Genomic DNA, 17,796 nt, shown 5'->3' with positions numbered 1-17,796 from the left:
AGTTCTTCCCTAATGGAGCTCCCTATTTCCCGGGCTAGCTGAGTGACCAGCTCAACTAGACCATCTACAGGGGCATTTGGATTAACACCAGATGAAGGGCTTTCCTCCAATTTTTTGTGGAGCAAAACATGGGGGACCTCCTGCACCTACACACTTTACAGGGGTTTGATCAGAGTATGAGAAAAACCTCCCCCTCCCAGCAGTAAATTTGGGTTCATCACCATTATAAGATGCCATGCCACTAAAGTTACGTTAAAATGTATGTTGATGAACACACTTCTATGTTGGTTAACGATAAACAGCGCTCTCAATACATCGTTGTCAGAAAAAAATAAACAGGAAAAATGACTGTAGTTCCGATTTCTGCCACAAGGCGGCAAGAGTACCTCAATGATATAATTAGTCTCTAGAGCAGCAGTGCCGCGGTGATTGAGCTGACGTCGATCAACGATGAACCCGGGTCTAGAAGGCACCAATGTAGCCGGTGCTATACCGCACCGCTGTAACTCTGCGTTGTGTGTGGTTAATAGAGACTATAAACTTGGACTTTGGAGATCAGGTAGTCAAGCAGAACTGACTCTCTGCATCCTGCATCTGCATCCAAAAGGAAATAAAACATTTGTAGAGCACATCTGTTCTGAGAATCGTCGCCTCTTTCTACAACAGATGCACAATAGGAGGGACTGGGATCATTCGAGGAGCAAGCCATCATTCACACATACAATAGCCTGCTAATACCTTAGCTAGCTATTAACCACATGTTGAATTCAGAATGTTGACATCATCCTAAAAAGTACAATTACAAGTGCATCTTAACAATACCATCCACTTATGAGTAACCTCTAAATACACATCATTATTCATGAACAAAACACTGTGTGTATGACTTTGTACTTAAAAGAATCTAACTTTTCTGAAGACAGAAAAAGCGTGTCTACCTCTCATAGTGCATCAAAATGATTTGAGCACGAGCACGCCGGGCAAAACGTAAGTACACACTCCCCTTCTCCCAGGATGCAGGCATGCATAACACATCAACACAACATATTGATATATGAACCTGGTGAAATTCACACAGTACTTTAACAACTGTTACACTGCTACGCTGTTGACCTTTTCATGAAGAACACACTGTACACAACACTATCCACTATAGCATTCAGATGATCTACCTTTTTTAAACTACATCCCTGGTCATGTGTAGTTATGGGACACGACAGTCTACATGTATGTTAGATAGATGAGACCCTGATGAAAGCAGTTTAGCTGTGGAAACGTTGTTATTTCGAGTTGTTATGGAATATGACAGCCAGTATGTTAGATGAGACCCTGATGAAAGCAGTTTAGCTGTGGAAACGTTGGTATTTCGAGTTGTTATGGGATATGACAGCCAGTATGTTAGATGAGACCCGGATGAAGGCAGTTTAGCTGTGGAAACGTTGATATTTAGTGCATTCGTTGCATCAGAGCCTCATAAATGTGTCCAGCGTTTCTTTTCTAAGTCTACAGTGTGTTGACATCATAAATTAAACATTATTAATGTATTGTGAGATTCATTTGAAAGTGTGCAAAATAAATCGAGATTTCATGTTTAATGACACGGAAAGACAGACGTTGAGAGAACAGAAGTCATTGATTGCCACTACAACTCATAATAGTCTATTGTTCAGGGCAACAGCAGCTCTGCACGTTTGCTGATCCACCACAGAAAGCTGGACATATTGGAGCTTCCTGGAGATTGTCACAACTCCTACACCAAACCCTAGAGAGAGAGAGAGAAATATGAATTCTGAATGAAATGAACATCCGCTGAATGAAATGAACCTCAAAACCAGTGGTTGGTGGTCGGTATGTCATGCTCTTGCAACGTCATTAGGATGTAAGTGTCGTGTATTGATGTGACATACTGAGATAGGACGTCACCTCGTCAGTAAAGGAATGTGAGGGTTTACCGGGACTGTGATGAAGTAAAGACGTGTTGAAGTTGACCTCTGAGTCTGGTTGGTTTAACTCAGTATACTATCTTAACTTAGCACGAGTTGTAAGTATAAGATTGAACAATGGCGACGAGGATAACGTCTGAAAACGATAGTTAAATCTGAAAAGTGAGTTAGTGTCTTCGAGATGGAAAACACTGTGCCAAAGTTGGACTACTACAGTGAGCCTGCTACGCTAGGTCCATGCTGGACCAGGTGGTTGATGGCGTTTGAGCTGTTCGCGGAGGGTAAAGGATTAATATTGTCCGCTGACGTTGACGCGGTTACAAAACAACGGAGGAGAGCTTTTCTTCTACGTCGTGCTGGGACAGATGTGCAGGACATTTTCTCCACACTCGCAGACACCGGAGAACCAACGGACTACGTCAGGTCTGTGGCTGCGTTAAACGCATACTTCGTGCCACAGGTGAACACAGCATCACAAGACAGACATTTTATCAACTGACACAGAAAACTGGTGAGACAGTTCAGCAATTTGTTACTCGTCTTAGACAAGCAGCTAAAGACTGACTTTGCTGGAGATAAGGACAATCAGATTAGTGATGCCATACAGCAGGTGAAGTACTGAATATGCGCGCCAAAAACTATTGGAGGAGGGCCCTGGACCAACATTAGCTGGGTCACTTGAGCTAGCCGCACAATGTGAAAGAATTGAAGTCCAATTGGCCTCCATGCATGTGAGTACAGATGCTAAAGATGAGACCGTGCATCATGTTTTCAAAAAGGAGAGGAAATAACACAAAAATGGGTTAAGACAGAATGCAGAAGGGAAAGGCCAATCAGAGAAGGTGTGCTATCGTTATGGACATGCAGATCATTTTGCAAAGGACCCTGCTTGTCCAGCACGTGGGCAGACCTGCAAGGAATGTAATGGGAAGGACCATTTTGCTAACATGTGCAAGACCGAAGGCTACTCAAAACAGACGCTAAAATATGTTAATTCAGATTAACAAAACAGAGACTATGTATTTGTGGTAAATGAGAACTGTAACTCAGGATCACGTTCTCAGTGGGAGGGGTCAGTTTATTAATGTTAATTGTCTCTGGGGCTGGTAGTAATATATTAGATGAGAGTGTAACGGATGTGAAACTGCTAGCTAGTTAGGGGTGGTGCGCGCTAAATAGCGTTTCAATCGGTGACGTGACTTGCTCTGAGACCTTGAAGTAGTAGTTCCCCTTGCTCTGCAAGGGGCCGCGGCTTTTGTGGAGCTATGGGTAACGATGCTTCGTGGGTGACTGTTGTTGATGTGTGCAGAGGGTCCCTGGTTCGGGCCCGGGTATGGGCGAGGGGACGGTCTAAAGTTATACTGTTACACGAGCACATGGGAAATGTTTAAAGCCAAGGAAATAAGGTGCCGTTCATCACTGACTGATAAAAAGCTATATGCATTCTCATCTAGTGAGCCATTAACAGTAAAAGGGGTTTTCACATGCCAAATAAAGACCGGCAAGCACAGCACATAGGTGGAGTTGTACTGTGATATGTGGACGTGGTTGCTAGGAAAAGAGACTGCCATTTAATTGGGTGTGCTAAAAGTGGGTGTTGATGTAGCAGCAGTGACAGAGGTAACAACTCAGATTAAACAGCAGGGGTGGCTAAACACAAAACAGATCAGCCTACATGTTGATAAAAACATGACACCATTTGTGTGCCCTCAATTTGTGTAGAGGAAATTTGGAGACCCAAGTTTCGAGGCTTCTGTAGGATTGAACCTGCCGAGTTGAGGTCTTTACAATGTTATGATTATAGGCCTGGGCTTTTCTACATTTATTATCTTTTTTTCAGCCACCGTCAGTAATACCCATAAATGTATTTTTGCATCATTCCATTCCATTTATGTCACATGTACTCCCTCTCCAGCCTCTAGGTCTCCAGGCTGCTCGTTATGGAGCACACCTGTCACCATCATTACACACACCTGCGCGTCATCAGACTCACCTGGACTCCATCACCTCCCTGATTACCTTCCCTATATATGTCACTTCCTTTGGTTCCTTCCCCAGGCGTAATTGTTTCTGTTCGTGTTTCTTATTTTTGTATTATGTTGTGTTTATTTATTAAAACACTCACACCCTGAACTTGCTTCCCGACTCTCAGCATATATCGGGAAGCATCAGTTTTTTGTGTCAGGAGGAATGACGTTGGGTTTTTGTGCCTCCGTTGGATCGCCGGGCTCCCCTGCCTCAGCCGGTCTGTCAGGTTCCCACGTCCAGCCGGCGACAGGTTCCTGCGCATCAGCAGAGGTGACCGATCCACTCCTGATCCCCGGGATCGTCCCTTGGGTTGGCGTCCTCCAGCTGGAGCCAAACGCGCCGAGGAGGGGGTACGCGCCGACTCCATCACCTCCCTGATTACCTTCCCTGTATATGTCACTTCCTTTGGTTCCTTCCCCAGGTGTTTCTGTTCCTGTGTCACTTCTGAGCGCTGTTCATGTTTCTTATTTTTCTATTATGTTGTGTTATTTTCTTAACACTCACTCCCTGAACTTGCTTCCCGACTCAGCGCACATCGTTAGTTTAACTTTCTTCTCTCGATCACATTCTTGTCAATTTCTCCTGAGGGTTGCTAGCATTCATGGATAATATTATGCTAACATTGATCAATAATTTAGGACATTTGAATCATTATGGAACTAGCAGGGTCATTCATATTGTGCGGTGCCTTTCTGTCCCCAGGAAAAACAAGTTATTTAGTGTAAAATGTGGATTCCAAAAGGCTTTAAATATAAGATCAGGTGTCCTTAACACCAAAATATGGATCCTGAAAGGCTTTAAATATAAGATCAGGTGTCCTTAACACCAAAATATGGATCCTGAAAGGCTTTAAATATAAGATCAGGTGTCCTTAACACCAGAATATGGATCCTGAAAGGCTTTAAATATAAGATCAGGTGTCCTTAACACCAAAATATGGATCCTGAAAGGCTTTAAATATAAGATCAGGTGTCCTTAACACCAGAATATGGATCCTGAAAGGCTTTAAATATAAGATCAGGTGTCCTTAACACCAGAATATGGATCCTGAAAGGCTTTAAATATAAGATCAGGTGTCCTTAACACCAGAATATGGATCCTGAAAGGCTTTAAATATAAGATCAGGTGTCCTTAACACCAGAATATGGATCCTGAAAGGCTTTAAATATAAGATCAGGTGTCCTTAACACCAGAATATGGATCCTGAAAGGCTTTAAATATAAGATCAGGTGTCCTTAACACCAGAATATGGATCCTGAAAGGCTTTAAATATAAGATCAGGTGTCCTTAACACCAGAATGTGGATCCTGAAAGGCTTTAAATATAAGATCAGGTGTCCTTAACACCAGAATATGGATCCTGAAAGGCTTTAAATATAAGATCAGGTGTCCTTAACACCAGAATATGGATCCTGAAAGGCTTTAAATATAAGATCAGGTGTCCTTAACACCAGAATGTGGATCCTGAAAGGCTTTAAATATAAGATCAGGTGTCCTTAACACCAGAATATGGATCCTGAAAGGCTTTAAATATAAGATCAGGTGTCCTTAACACCAGAATATGGATCCTGAAAGTGAATTGTATGTATTTAAAACACTTTGTCAGTGGAAGTAGGCGATTTTGTCCCCAGGTGTTATTATCAACTTCCACAAGAAATATAAGCCATAAAATAATACCTCTTCATTTTAGTCCTAGTTAGTCTCTCATCAATACAGGGTTTTTTCATGGTTATTTTATTTAAGATTTCCCGTGTCCCTGATATCACTTTCCACCCTGTTTGTTGTAATTATCCATTTAAGAAAACATCCCCTTCCTACAATGACACCACATTCAGGAAGTGTCCATTTCTTTGGTAGGAAAACAATGGTGCAAAGCTCAAAAATAAAAAAAACACTCAGTTGTATCCATTTATCCATGTTTCTTGTTAGTCTGTATGTTCCACTTAAATGTCCACCCTGACTAAATTATAGAGAAGAAAATATAATGATCAAAATGTTAATATGTTTGATAGGGAAGTTAAAATCGAGTTCAAGTGTATTGGATCTTCATCTAGCTCCGGTGAGAAGTTTGAATGTGCGTAAAACCCTCATAGTCTCAGTTGTCTTACCTGTATTATACACCCATGGGAGGAATGATGATGCCCATAACTATATTTAGACATATCCTTTTTAAAGCAAGTTGTTGTTTCGTTTTTATTAGAATTATACAGTCTTTTTAGGCCTTTTTTTTCTTGGTTTTTGACTGTCTGGAATGTCCATGTGCAGACTGCAGATTACAGTAGGCATAGCCCCTATATCAGTGTGAATACTATAGCCTATGCTTAACAACGTATTTCCATGTTGAAGAAATGCAACTAGAACAATGTGGACTGCAGTGAGGGGCCAAGCCTTAACACACCCACAACTTGTTGATTCATCAAAACCCAGCCCTTTCATGCCACCGCTAGCAAATGCACCCATTATTGTGGTTGTGGAAATAGCCTAAATATTTCTGACACACCCCTGAACCTATAGTGCTACCACCAGCACTTAATTTACCATTGCCAAGCCCGGCTCTAGCCTTTTGGGGGCCCTAAGCGAGATTTGGAGGCCCAAGCGGGAAAAATGTTTATTTATTTATATATATATTTTTTCATTTCCTGCAATTCTACACATTCTGCCGTGACTTATGCAATTTTAATGATATCTGAGTGAGAGTGACTAAAAAAATCAATGGGTACCCCTTGGAGGTCAAGGCCCCTTCGCACGTGCCCTGTGTGCCCGGTCGGTATTTGGCCATGATAACTACAAGTTTAGATAATGGGCTAGACTAATTTACCATTCAAATTTTGGAAATTTGTCATGGCTTATTGAGTGAGTGTCTGTGACTGACAAAACTAGAGGAAAACTGCTGATGCACAACCAAATTTGAACTAGCACCTTGTGTATTCTACTATTCTAACTCTCAAAAATAATTTGAGACCCCAACTGAGTTCCTTTGGGCCAGGGGCCCCCTAGCGGCCAGGGGCCCTAAGCGACTGCGTATGAAGTTTTGCCTGGAGCCTGCCCTGACCATTTGGGTTTGTTAAAGTAGAGCACCGTGTCTGAGAGTCAAGGGTGTCACCTGTGCTGAAGAGTTAGATCTTCTCTTTGTTCTACTGTAAGATATGAGCATTTGTGGTCTACATGTGGAGTAATGGTCTGATGTTCCCTTTGCTTTCACTTCCTCAATGGTGTTGCTGTACTTCTCCTGGTCCACTAAGGAGAGTCGAACATACCTGAGCTCATCTGAATAACTGCCACTAGAATAACTGAGCCCCAAAAGTCCTTCCATAACAAGATATACAGACACATTCTGTCAAATATCGTCTGAAGATCCATCTCCCAGGACACTATGGGGCTCAGTTGGTAGAGCATGGTGCTTACAATGCCAAGGATAGTGGGTTCGATTCCAGCTTGGGCCACCCATAGTAAAAATGTATGCACGCATGACTGTAAGTTGCTTTGGATAAAAGCATCTGCTAAATTCAATATACTGTATTATGTTTCTTAACTAACTCATCCAAAGGATTATTCAGCATCCTTTGCAGACACACTTGCATGATGGAACTACTAAATGTGAGTGGGTGTTGGAGCTTGATCAAGGCAATGTTGTGGTGATGATGAAATAGGCAATTTCCAAATGAGGGGAACGGAGGATGTGGTTGCCTCCTGCATATACTCTGCCTCTTAATAAGAGACAGGAAAACAACAGGATTGCATCTTCTTACTGTAGCTAATAAGAATCTAGGATTTTCTGTTAATCAGACAAGGTCTTCTGAAAGGGATACATGAAGTGAAGTCAATATGGCCCTAAGCCCCCCTTTCCTCTTCTGTTACCATGACACCTTTTCTTTTCCCTCTTTTTCAGACAGCGAATTATACTTTCAGGGGGTCTCACTTCTTTTCACAGGAACTGCACAAGTTTTTTAATGGGCCTAATAGTCATTTAACACAATTTTTTTATTACCTATTAATTTGGCATGAACACAACCAGTCATGATGTTTTCATCTTATTGTCAAAAGACAAATCACTTCACTGTGCGTGTTCGTACACTCCAAAATAACTACAGGATAGTAACAGTGCAATTAGATGACAAATCAAGAAAAAAAAATATTGGTTGAGTATATATATTTTGTAGATAGTATCACAGGTGTAGCGAAATGCGTATATTCCTAGCTCCAACAGGGAAGCAATACAAAACAATACACCCAAATCCCCCTCACCCATAAGAGATAATTAAGGAATATGGAAATATTATAAGGAACATTGTCAGAGTCTGGTATGATGGTGTGTGTAGACATAGTGGACAGTATATTCATAGAAAAGGTGTATACAGTAGTTATATACAGTTGAAGTCAGAAGTTTACATAAATTTATGTTGGAGTCATTAAAACTAATTTTTCAACCACTCCACAAATTTCTTGAGAACAAACTATAGATTTGGCAAGTCGGTTAGGACATCTACTTTGTGCATGACACAAGTCATTTTTCCAACAATTATTTACAGACAGATTAATTCACTGTATCACAATTCCAGTGGGTCAGAAGTTAGGGGGCAGTATTTTGACGTCCGGATGAAAAGTGTGCCCAAAGTAAACTGCCTGTTACTCAGGCCCAGAAGCTAGGATATGCATATAATTGGTAGATTCTTATAGACAACGCTGTAAAGTTTCTAAAACTGTTAAAATAATGGCTGTGAGTATAACAGAACTGATTTGGCAGGCGAAACCCAGAGGACAAACCAATCCCCCCCAAAAAAAAAAAATTCAGCCTACCACTGTTTTCAATGGCTGTCAATTTTATTATAAGGTGAAAACCTCCCAGATTGCAGTTCCTATGTCTTCCACTAGATGTCAGCCGTCTTTAGAAAGAGTTTCAGGCTGATTTTTGTAAAAATGAGCTAGAAGTTGTAGTTTTTCTAAGTGGCTCCCATTTTGGCTGTAGTGTTTCCATGCGCGTGGAGGAAAGCACATTCTTTGGTATTTATCTCCGGTAATGAACATACTATTCTCCGTCTTAAATTGTATCGTTTATTTACGTATTAGGGTACCTAGGGTTTGATTATAAACATTGTTTGACTTGTTTGGATAAGTTTATTGGTAACGTTTGGGATTCATTTTGTATGCATTTTGAAGGAGGGAAACTGGTGGATTATTGACTGAATCACGCGAGCCAAACTGAGTTTTTATGGATATAAAGAAGGACTTTATCGAACAAAAGAACCATTTGTGATGTAACTGGGACCTTTTGGAGTGCCAACAGAAGAAGATCTTCAAAGGTAAGGCATTTATTATATTGCTATTTCTGACTTTCGTGTCTCACCTGCCTGGTTGAAAAATGTTTTTCATGGTTTTGTATGCAGGGCGCTGTCCTCAGATAATCGCATGGTGTGCTTTCGCCGTAAAGCCTTTTTGAAACCTGACACAGCAGCTGGATTAACAAGAAGTTAAGCTTTATTTTGATGTATTACACATGTATTTTCATGAATGTAAAAATATTTATATTTCTGTAGTTTGAATTTCGCGCTCTGCAATTTCACCGGATGTTGTCGAGGTGGGTCGCTAGCGGAACGCCTGCACTAGAAAGGTTAACAAACAATAGTTTGTGCATGACAATCTACTTTGTGCATGACACAAGTAATTTTTCCAACAATTGTTTACAGACAGGTTATTTCACTTTTAATTCACTGTATCACAGTTCCAGTGGGTCAGAAGTTTACATATACCAAGTTGACTGTGCCTTTAAACAGCTTGGAAAATTCCAGAAAATGATGTCATGGCTTTAGAAGCTTCTGATAGGCTAATTAACATAATTTTAGTCAATTGGAGGTGTACCTGTGAATGTATTTCAAGGCCTACCTTCAAACTCAGTGCCTCTGCTTGACATCATGGGAAAATCTAAATAAATTAGTCAAGACCTCAGAAAAAAGATTGTAGACCTCCACAAGTCTGGTTCATCCTTGGGAGCAATTTCCAAACACCTGAAGGTACCACGTTCATCTGTACAAGCAATAGTATGCAAGTATAAACACCATGGGACCATGCAGCCATCATACCGCTCAGGAAGGAGACGCGTTCTGTCTCCTAGAGATTAATGTACTTTGGTGCGGAAAGTGCAAATCAATTCCAGAAAAACAGCAAAGGACCTTGTGAAGATGCTGGAGGAAAGAGGTACAAAAGTATCTATATCCACAATAAAATGAGTCCTATATCAACATAACCTGAAGGGCTGCTCAGCAAGGAAGAAGCCGCTGCTCCAAACCCGCCATAAAAAAAGCCAGACTACGGTTTGCAACTGCACATGGGGACAAAGATCATACTTTTTGGAGAAATGTTCTCTGGTCTGATGAAACAAAAATAGAACTGTTTGGCCATAATGACCATTGTTATGTTTGGAGGAAAAAGGGGGAGGCTTGCAACCTAAAGAACACCATCCCAACCATGAAGCACTGGGGTGGCAGCATCATGTTGTGGGGGTGATTTGCTGCAGGAGGGTCTGATGTACTTCACAAAATAGATGCCATCATGAGGCGGGAAAATTATGTGGATATATTGAAGCAACATCTCAAGACATCAGTCAAAGTAAAGCTTCGCAAATGGGTCTTCCAAATGGACAATGACCCCAAGCATACTTCCAAAGTTGTAGAAAATGGCTTAAGGACAACAAAGTCAAGCTATTGGAGTGGCCATCACAAAGCCCTGACCTCACTCCTATTGAAAATTTGTGTGCAGAATTGAAAAAGTGTGTGAGAGTAAGGAGGCCTACAAACCTGACTCAGTTACACCAGCTCTTTCAGGAGGAATGGGTCAAAATTCACCCAACCTATTGTGGGAAGCTTGTGGAAGGCTACCCAAAACATTTGACCCAAGTTAATCAATTTAAAGGCAATGCTACCAAATACTAATTGAGTGTATGTAAACTTCTGGCCCACTGGGAATGTGTTGAAAGAAATAAAAGCTGAAATAAATCATTCGCTCTACTATTTTTCTGACATTTCATATTCTTAAAATAAAGTGGTGATCCTAACTGACCTAAAACAGGGATTTTTTACTAGGATTAAATGTCAGGAATTGTGAAAAACTGAGTTTAAATGTATTTGGCTAAGGTGTACTGTATGTAAACCTCCGACTTCAACTGTATTATATTTTATACATTTTAGAGTAAGGCTGTAACGTAATAACATTTTGAAAAGTCAAGGGGTCTAAATACTTTCCGAATGCACTGTATGTCATGGAAAGAGCTAATGTTTTGTACACTCAGTGTATTAAAATGAGCTATACAGTTGATAATAACAATTGTAATAATAAAAACTGACTTAACATGTATTTAATATGCTCCAGTTACAGAAAACCCTTAATTAAATAAAAAAAACATATCTTGTGTTTATATTGTATATTTGCTGCTATCCTCGACAAACTCAAACATTTCTTGCATAATTTATACAGCCCTAATTTCGATTCTCCTCCATAGTCTTCTCGATCCATTCTACATAGTTAGCTACACGGGTGTAGACCCCATATTGGCCTGGTTCTCCACAGTCAATTCCCCAGCTGGCGATCCCTGCTGCCCAGAAAACTCCCCCATACTTCAGGACATACGGCCCTCCACCATCCCCTGCACAGGTGTCCTTTCCACCCTCTGGTAACCCGGCACAGAACATGCCGTCTGTCAAATCAGGGGCTTCTCTCTTCTTCTTCCTCACCTCATCAATAGAGCTTCTGCACTTCACCTGGTCCACCAGGGGAATCCGGACATATCTGAGGTTACTGGGCTTTTCATCATCATCTTTGAGGCCAAATCCTGAAACCCAGCTGAGAGAGGGAGGGCGGGAGAGAGAGACCGAGAGAGAAGCCCCGTTTATACCTGGTGCTAACATGGGTCCTTTGTCCTGATCTTGTCTACATTCCGATTGTGCCCACATTTCCAGGGGCTGCTGAAGGGAAGACGGCTCATAATAATGGCTGGAATGTAGCGAATGGAATTGCATCAAAGACATGGAAACCATGTGTTTGATGTTGTTCATACCTTTCCACTGATTCCTCTCCAGCCATTACCACATGCCCATCCTCACCAATTCAAATCAAATCCAAATCCATTTTTATTTGTCACATGCCCTGCACACAAACCTTACAGTGAAATGCTTACTTACAAGCCCTTAAACAACAATGCAAAACACCAGTCTCAACGTCAACAGTGAAGAGGCGACTCTGGAATACTGGCCTTCTAGGCAGAGTTCCCTCTGTCCAGTGTTTGTGTTATTTTGCCCAACTCAATCTTTTAATTTTATTGGCCAGAGATAAGGCTTTTTCTTTGCAACTCTGCCTAGTAGGCCAGCATCCCGGAGTCGCCTCTTCGGTGTTGACGTTGAGACTGGTGTTTTGCGGGTACTATTTAATGAAGCTGCCAGTTGAGGACTTGTGAGGCATCTGTTTCTCAAACTAGACACTCTAATGTACTTGTCCTCTTGCTCAGTTGTGCACCGGTGCCTCCCACTCCTCTTTCTAGTCTGGTTAGTGCTAGTTTGCGCTGTTCTGTGAAGGGAGTAGTACACAGCGTTGTACGAGATCCTCAGTTTCTTGGCAATTTCTCACATGGAATAGCCTTCATTTCTCAGAACAAGAAGACTGACGAGTTTCAGAAGAACGTTTTTTGTTTCTGGTCATTTTGAGCATCTAAATCAAATCCACAAATGCTGAAGCTCCAGATACTCAACTAGTCAAATGAAGGCCAGTTTTGTTGCTTTTTTAATCAGCACAACCGTTTTCAGCTGTGCTAACATAATTGCAAAATGATTTTCTAATGATCAATTAGCATATCCAAGTTTATCATTTTAAAAGGCTAACACAACATGCCATTGGAACACAGGAGTGATGGTTGCTGATAATTGGCAGCTGTATGTAGATATGTAGATATTCCATAAAAAATCTGCCATTTTCAGTTACAATAGTCATTTACAACATTAACAATGTCTACACTGTATTCTGATCAATTTGATTATATTTCAATGGACAAAAAATGTGCTTTTCTTTCAAAAATAAGAATATTTCTAAGTGACCCCAAACTTTTGAACGGTAGTGTAGGTAGAGTTATTCAAGTGACTATGCATAGATAATAACAGAGAGTAGCAGCAGTGTAAAAGAGGAGGCGGGGCAATGCAAATAGTCTGGGTAGCCAATTGATTAGATGTTCAGGAGTCTTGTGGCTTGGGGATAGAAGCTGTTTAGAAGCCTCTTGGACCTAGACTTGGCGCTCCGGTACTGCTTGCCGTTCGGTAGCAGAGATTACAGTCTATGACTAGGGTGGCTGGAGTCTTTGACAATTTTTAGGGCCTTCATCTGACACCGCCTGGTACAGAGGCCCTGATTGGCAGGAAGCTTGGCCCCAGTGATGTACTGGGCTGTACGCACTACCCTCTATAGTGGGTTGCGGTCGGAGGCTGAGCAGCTGCCATACCAGGCAGTGATGCAACCCATCAGGATGCTCTCAATGGTGCAGCTGTAAAACCTTTTGAGGATCTGAGATCCCATGCCAAGTCTCCTGAGCGGGGGGGGGGGATAGGTTTTGTCATGCCCTCTTCACGACTGTCTTGGTATGCATGGATCATGTTAATTTGTTGGGGATATGGACACCAAGGAGCTTGAAGCTCTCAACCTGCTCTACTATAGCCCTGTCGATGAGAATGGGGGCGTGCTTGGCAATTCTTTTCCTATAGTCCACAAGCATCTTGTTTGTCTTGATCACGTTGAGGGAGAGGTTGTTGTCCTGGCACCTCATGGCCAGGTCTCTGACCTACTCCCTATAGGCTGTCTCGTTGTTCTCGGTGATCAGGCCTGCTGTGTCATCGGCAAACATCATGATGGTGTTGGAGTCGTGCCTGGCCATGCAGTCATGAGTGACCTGGGAGCACAGGAGCACAGGAGGGGACTGAGCACGCATCCCTGAGGGGCCCCTGTGTTGAGGATCAGTGTTGCGGATTTGTTGTTACGTACACTTACCACCTGGGGGCGGTCCATCAGAAAGTCCTGGATCCAGTTGCAGAGGGAGGTGTTTAGTCCCAGGGTCCTTAGCTTAGTGATGAGCTTTGAGGGCAATTAAGGTGTCATCAAACTTCTGTGCTACACATGCTATTAAAATGTGTCTGTTATCCATCGACTGTGTCTGCATTGTGACCAAATTTCCTGGTCCCTTCATTTTGTTCAAATTATTAAACAGCTTTTCTTCCAAAATAATATTAATTTATTCTAAGACACATTGTGACATAATCGGTCAATGTCTGTCAATGATTTTAGAAGGCGGAATAATGATGATGATTTAAATGATTTCTCTGTCCAGATCTGTCTACAAATGTAAGATTTCCAAACACAATGTATGTCTGACTACCTCCGGAGGTGGGCAGGATGATCTGATCACAATCAGATCACAATGTGTCTTTTGATTGTCTACACCTGTGTAATAATTTGTGGACAATCAGAATGTGGATAAGATCAGGACAAAGGATGCAAGTTAGAACCAAGTATAAACAGGGCTAGAGAAAGATAAATGACAAATGCAGTATCATAGCTTCCGTTTCCATTGCATTGAGGTAGTTTTAGGAGAAACAAAATACAATGGAAACAGAAATAGAGAATGCCCAATAACTATACTGTCAAATATCAAACATTTACTGCACAGGAGAGCAAACTCTTACCCAACTCTTCCAGTGGAGTATTCAGCACCCTTTGCAGGCAGACACACTTGCATGATGGAACTACTGAATGTGAGTGGGTGTTGAAGCTTGATCAAGGCAATGTCGTGGTTGAAGGATAAACCGTCTGTGTTACTGTACCCAGGGTGAGGATGGAGAGAGGCCACTTCAAGAGGTGGAGACTGAAGGAGGTTTTCCACATTGTTGTCGCCAACGTATGCCTGTTATGAAGTGAATAAAAATGTGTGAATTTCAGTCAGTTACTGCATTTAACTACTGGGTGGAAATAGTAGTTTCTTCAACTATGAGCACCCATAAGCATGTTTATTGTCTCTCCACTCCTTCCTCAATCTTTGTCATCATCTCATGTAGGGCCAGGAGTTTTTCTATGATAAGCCTATAATTCTCGACCAGAGTTAATCAGATAAAACTCCAGGCCCAAGTCATTATCTAATCACTGCCATAATCATTATTGCACTACCATAACTTCACTCTTCTTGATGACTTGGTTGTTATGTTGATGCACCAGGCCATGAGCAGCAGTCAGGATCCACCTGTCCCCGATGACCATCCCTCCTGATCGGCCTCCTTCCACACTGAGAAGCATCTGCCAGGGAAATGTTCCTTTTGGAGCTATCTCCCCTCCCAGAATCCTTTGGTGTATTTCTATGGACACCATGGGTCTTCCACAAACTGGTGGATCAGGAAAATAACAAAATGTCATTTCTTCTCTCAGCAGTGGTTCAGATTCCACATTGGGTCCATTATTACTGGAGAGAAGCATACAGCCAAAGCACATGCACAAAACAACAAAACACACAAACACACAAACACATCCATAATAGTTCTATTTTAGAATGTTTCTCACTTGTTTTTTGCTCTTCCTCCTCTATGGTCTTCTTGATCCAGTCTACGTAGTTAGCCACACGGGTGTAGACCCCATATTGTCCAGGCTCTCCACAGTTAATCCCCCAGCTGACGATCCCTGCTGCCCAGAAATAATCACCCTCCTTCAGGATGTACGCTCCTCCACTGTCTCCCGTACAGGAGTCCTTGCCTCCCTCAGAATTCCCAGCACAGAGCATGTTGTCTGTTAGACTGAGATTTCTTTCATTTTTCACCTTCTCAATAGATTTTCTACAGATTGTCTGGTTCACCACAGGTAGAGGAACATACATGAGGTTATTGGTAGCCATATCAAGCTCTTTGTTGCCAAATCCTGAAATTAAGCTGAAGCAGAGAGAAAGAGAGAAGAACGGAATAGACATAAGCTGTTGTGCGACTCAACAATTTTAACAATCAATACAAAAATATGCACAAATTGAGTAAAAGATTACATGCAGATATTTGCAGCTGACTGTTTTAGACATAAAACCTACGCTTACCCATTCCGCCCAGTCGGATATTTAGCGTCCTTTGCTGGCAGACACAGTGGCATGATATGAGCATTGAATGTGATTGGATGTTTGAGATGGATCAGGGCGATGTCATGGTCATAGTTTACATCACCTATATTGTTGTATTCAGGGTGAATATGGAGAGAGGCGACCTCAAGAGGTGGAGACTGGATGAGCTTTTCCACATTGTTGTGTCCAACATATACCTTTGGACAGGGTAAATTAGTCACAATTAAGATGTACACTTAATCAGCAGTCAGACTGTCCATTTTTTCATTGTATCATATCACATATCTAGCACAGAGACAGATGAGTCAAGTCAGAAAGGTAACCCATGTTTCCATTCATTAACACACACAACTCACCCTAGGAAACTCCCTGGGATATAGATCCAGGACATGTGCTGCAGTCATGATCCAGCGGTCCCCGACCACTATCCCTCCTCCTCTACCATTACCTGTCAACAACACCTGCCAGGGGAAGGATCCAGCTGGAGCTGGCTTTCCCCCCAAAATCCTTCCAAATCCTGAAAGTTTCACTGTAGGACAACCACACACTATGGACAGACAGAGACCCCTACTGGTCATCCAGAGACAGACTGACTGTAGATCCACACAGGGAGAGAAAACATAAAATACACAGTACACACACACAAACACACACTCAAGGGTGAAACTGTGAGTTACCTGGGATACATTGAGGAATCAGTGAGCTTTTCAGGCGGTCTTTCCATTTTCCGTCTGATGAGCATGTGAAGTTTCCTGGTAAACATGCGTGACAGAGATGTCATTACACAATACATGCATTAGGCAGTGAATAGTTGTAGTTTCATTTACAAAAGGTTTTGTAGGTTAAAAACAGATAAGATAAAACAATATAAGGATGATTTTAGTATCACCGTTATGTCCTTCAGGAAGACTGTAGAACTGCGCATTGCATTGGTACTGAATGACTGAGAGGTGCTGGTTCTGAGAGCCAGATATGAAAGTCACCCTTCCATTCGGCAATGGTTCAGGTTCCCCACAGCCAATCACTGCAGAAGAGACTGGAACCCAAAAGTCACACACAGACACACCCAGCAGCCTGGACACACAGTATATGGGGAAGGGGAGATTTGAGACTAAGTGTGTCTGATCATAAAATAATCATGTTGAGACATACCATACAAAAAGTGATTAGTCATGATCTTATAATTCATACTTAATATGGGTGTAAATCACTGTAACTGAACACCTGTTTAGTAATATTACGACAGCTTGAATCCAAGCAGGGGAGACATGGAAAATTAGCCAGAAACAGCAATAGAAACAAATAGAAGCAACAACAGTAGACTCACCAGAGTGTTGAATAGACCCAGTCCATGACTGTGATTGGACAGGAGAGACTATGGTGAATGAACCTGCTGTGTAAGACCTGAAAACCTCACTCTGTATATAACAGCCTCTCAGCCTTCCAGTTACTGTAGCTGACTGTTTGTTTTAGTGGGGAGTTTGACTAAAGAGTCTAAAAGTCATGTTAAAAAACGTCTCTGTTTGACTTGGCCCAGAAAGATATCGACAAACTAAGTAGATTGACAGAGTGGCGGAAACAAGATTAAAGACAACAGAAACGTGCAGATGAGATGAGAAAAATGAACAATCAAATGTATCTATAGAGCAGCAGTTGTCACAAAGTGTCATATCTTCAATTTAAGCCTACTAGAAAGTGTGTGCCCTCAGGCCTC

The 17,796-nt window shown here is 41.8% G+C and overlaps 1 protein-coding gene across 2 annotated transcripts; it reads right to left on the bottom strand.

Moving 5' to 3' along the window:
- Window positions 1–11,302: 11,302 nt before the first annotated feature.
- LOC121840624 (complement C1r subcomponent-like) lies at window positions 11,303–17,553 on the bottom strand. 2 transcript variants are annotated; one of them, XM_042304983.1, is made up of 9 exons: window positions 17,410–17,553; window positions 16,972–17,156; window positions 16,760–16,834; window positions 16,439–16,629; window positions 16,062–16,279; window positions 15,545–15,906; window positions 15,158–15,369; window positions 14,680–14,897; window positions 11,303–11,803 (listed from the first exon to the last, which is right to left on the bottom strand). In XM_042304983.1, exons 1-9 carry the CDS (start codon window positions 17,433–17,435, stop codon window positions 11,440–11,442), a joined length of 1,851 nt encoding a protein of 616 aa, XP_042160917.1. In that variant the 5' UTR covers window positions 17,436–17,553; the 3' UTR covers window positions 11,303–11,439. The 2 variants fall into 2 exon arrangements, with proteins under 2 accessions (XP_042160917.1, XP_042160918.1); XM_042304984.1 differs by lacking the exon at window positions 11,303–11,803 and adding an exon at window positions 14,032–14,071.
- Between the last annotated feature and the right edge of the window lie 243 nt (window positions 17,554–17,796).

Source organism: Oncorhynchus tshawytscha, linkage group LG23, assembly GCF_018296145.1.
Source record: "Oncorhynchus tshawytscha isolate Ot180627B linkage group LG23, Otsh_v2.0, whole genome shotgun sequence".
In the NCBI taxonomy this organism is placed as follows: domain Eukaryota; kingdom Metazoa; phylum Chordata; class Actinopteri; order Salmoniformes; family Salmonidae; genus Oncorhynchus; species Oncorhynchus tshawytscha.
The sequence above is the reverse complement of the archived record's forward strand: the minus strand, read 5'-3'. Positions and strand labels throughout refer to the sequence as shown.

Bases quoted from the DNA above. Each gene is read 5' to 3' on its own strand.
- LOC121840624 (XM_042304983.1), bottom strand. From the start codon at position 17,435: ATGGACTGGGTCTATTCAACACTCTG. The intron at 17,157-17,409 runs GTGAGTCTACTG...CTGTGTGTCCAG, and splicing joins TGGGTCTATTCAACACTCTG to GCTGCTGGGTGTGTCTGTGT. The intron at 11,804-14,679 runs GTAAGAGTTTGC...TCCCTCTCTCAG, and splicing joins TACTCCACTGGAAGAGTTGG to CTGGGTTTCAGGATTTGGCC.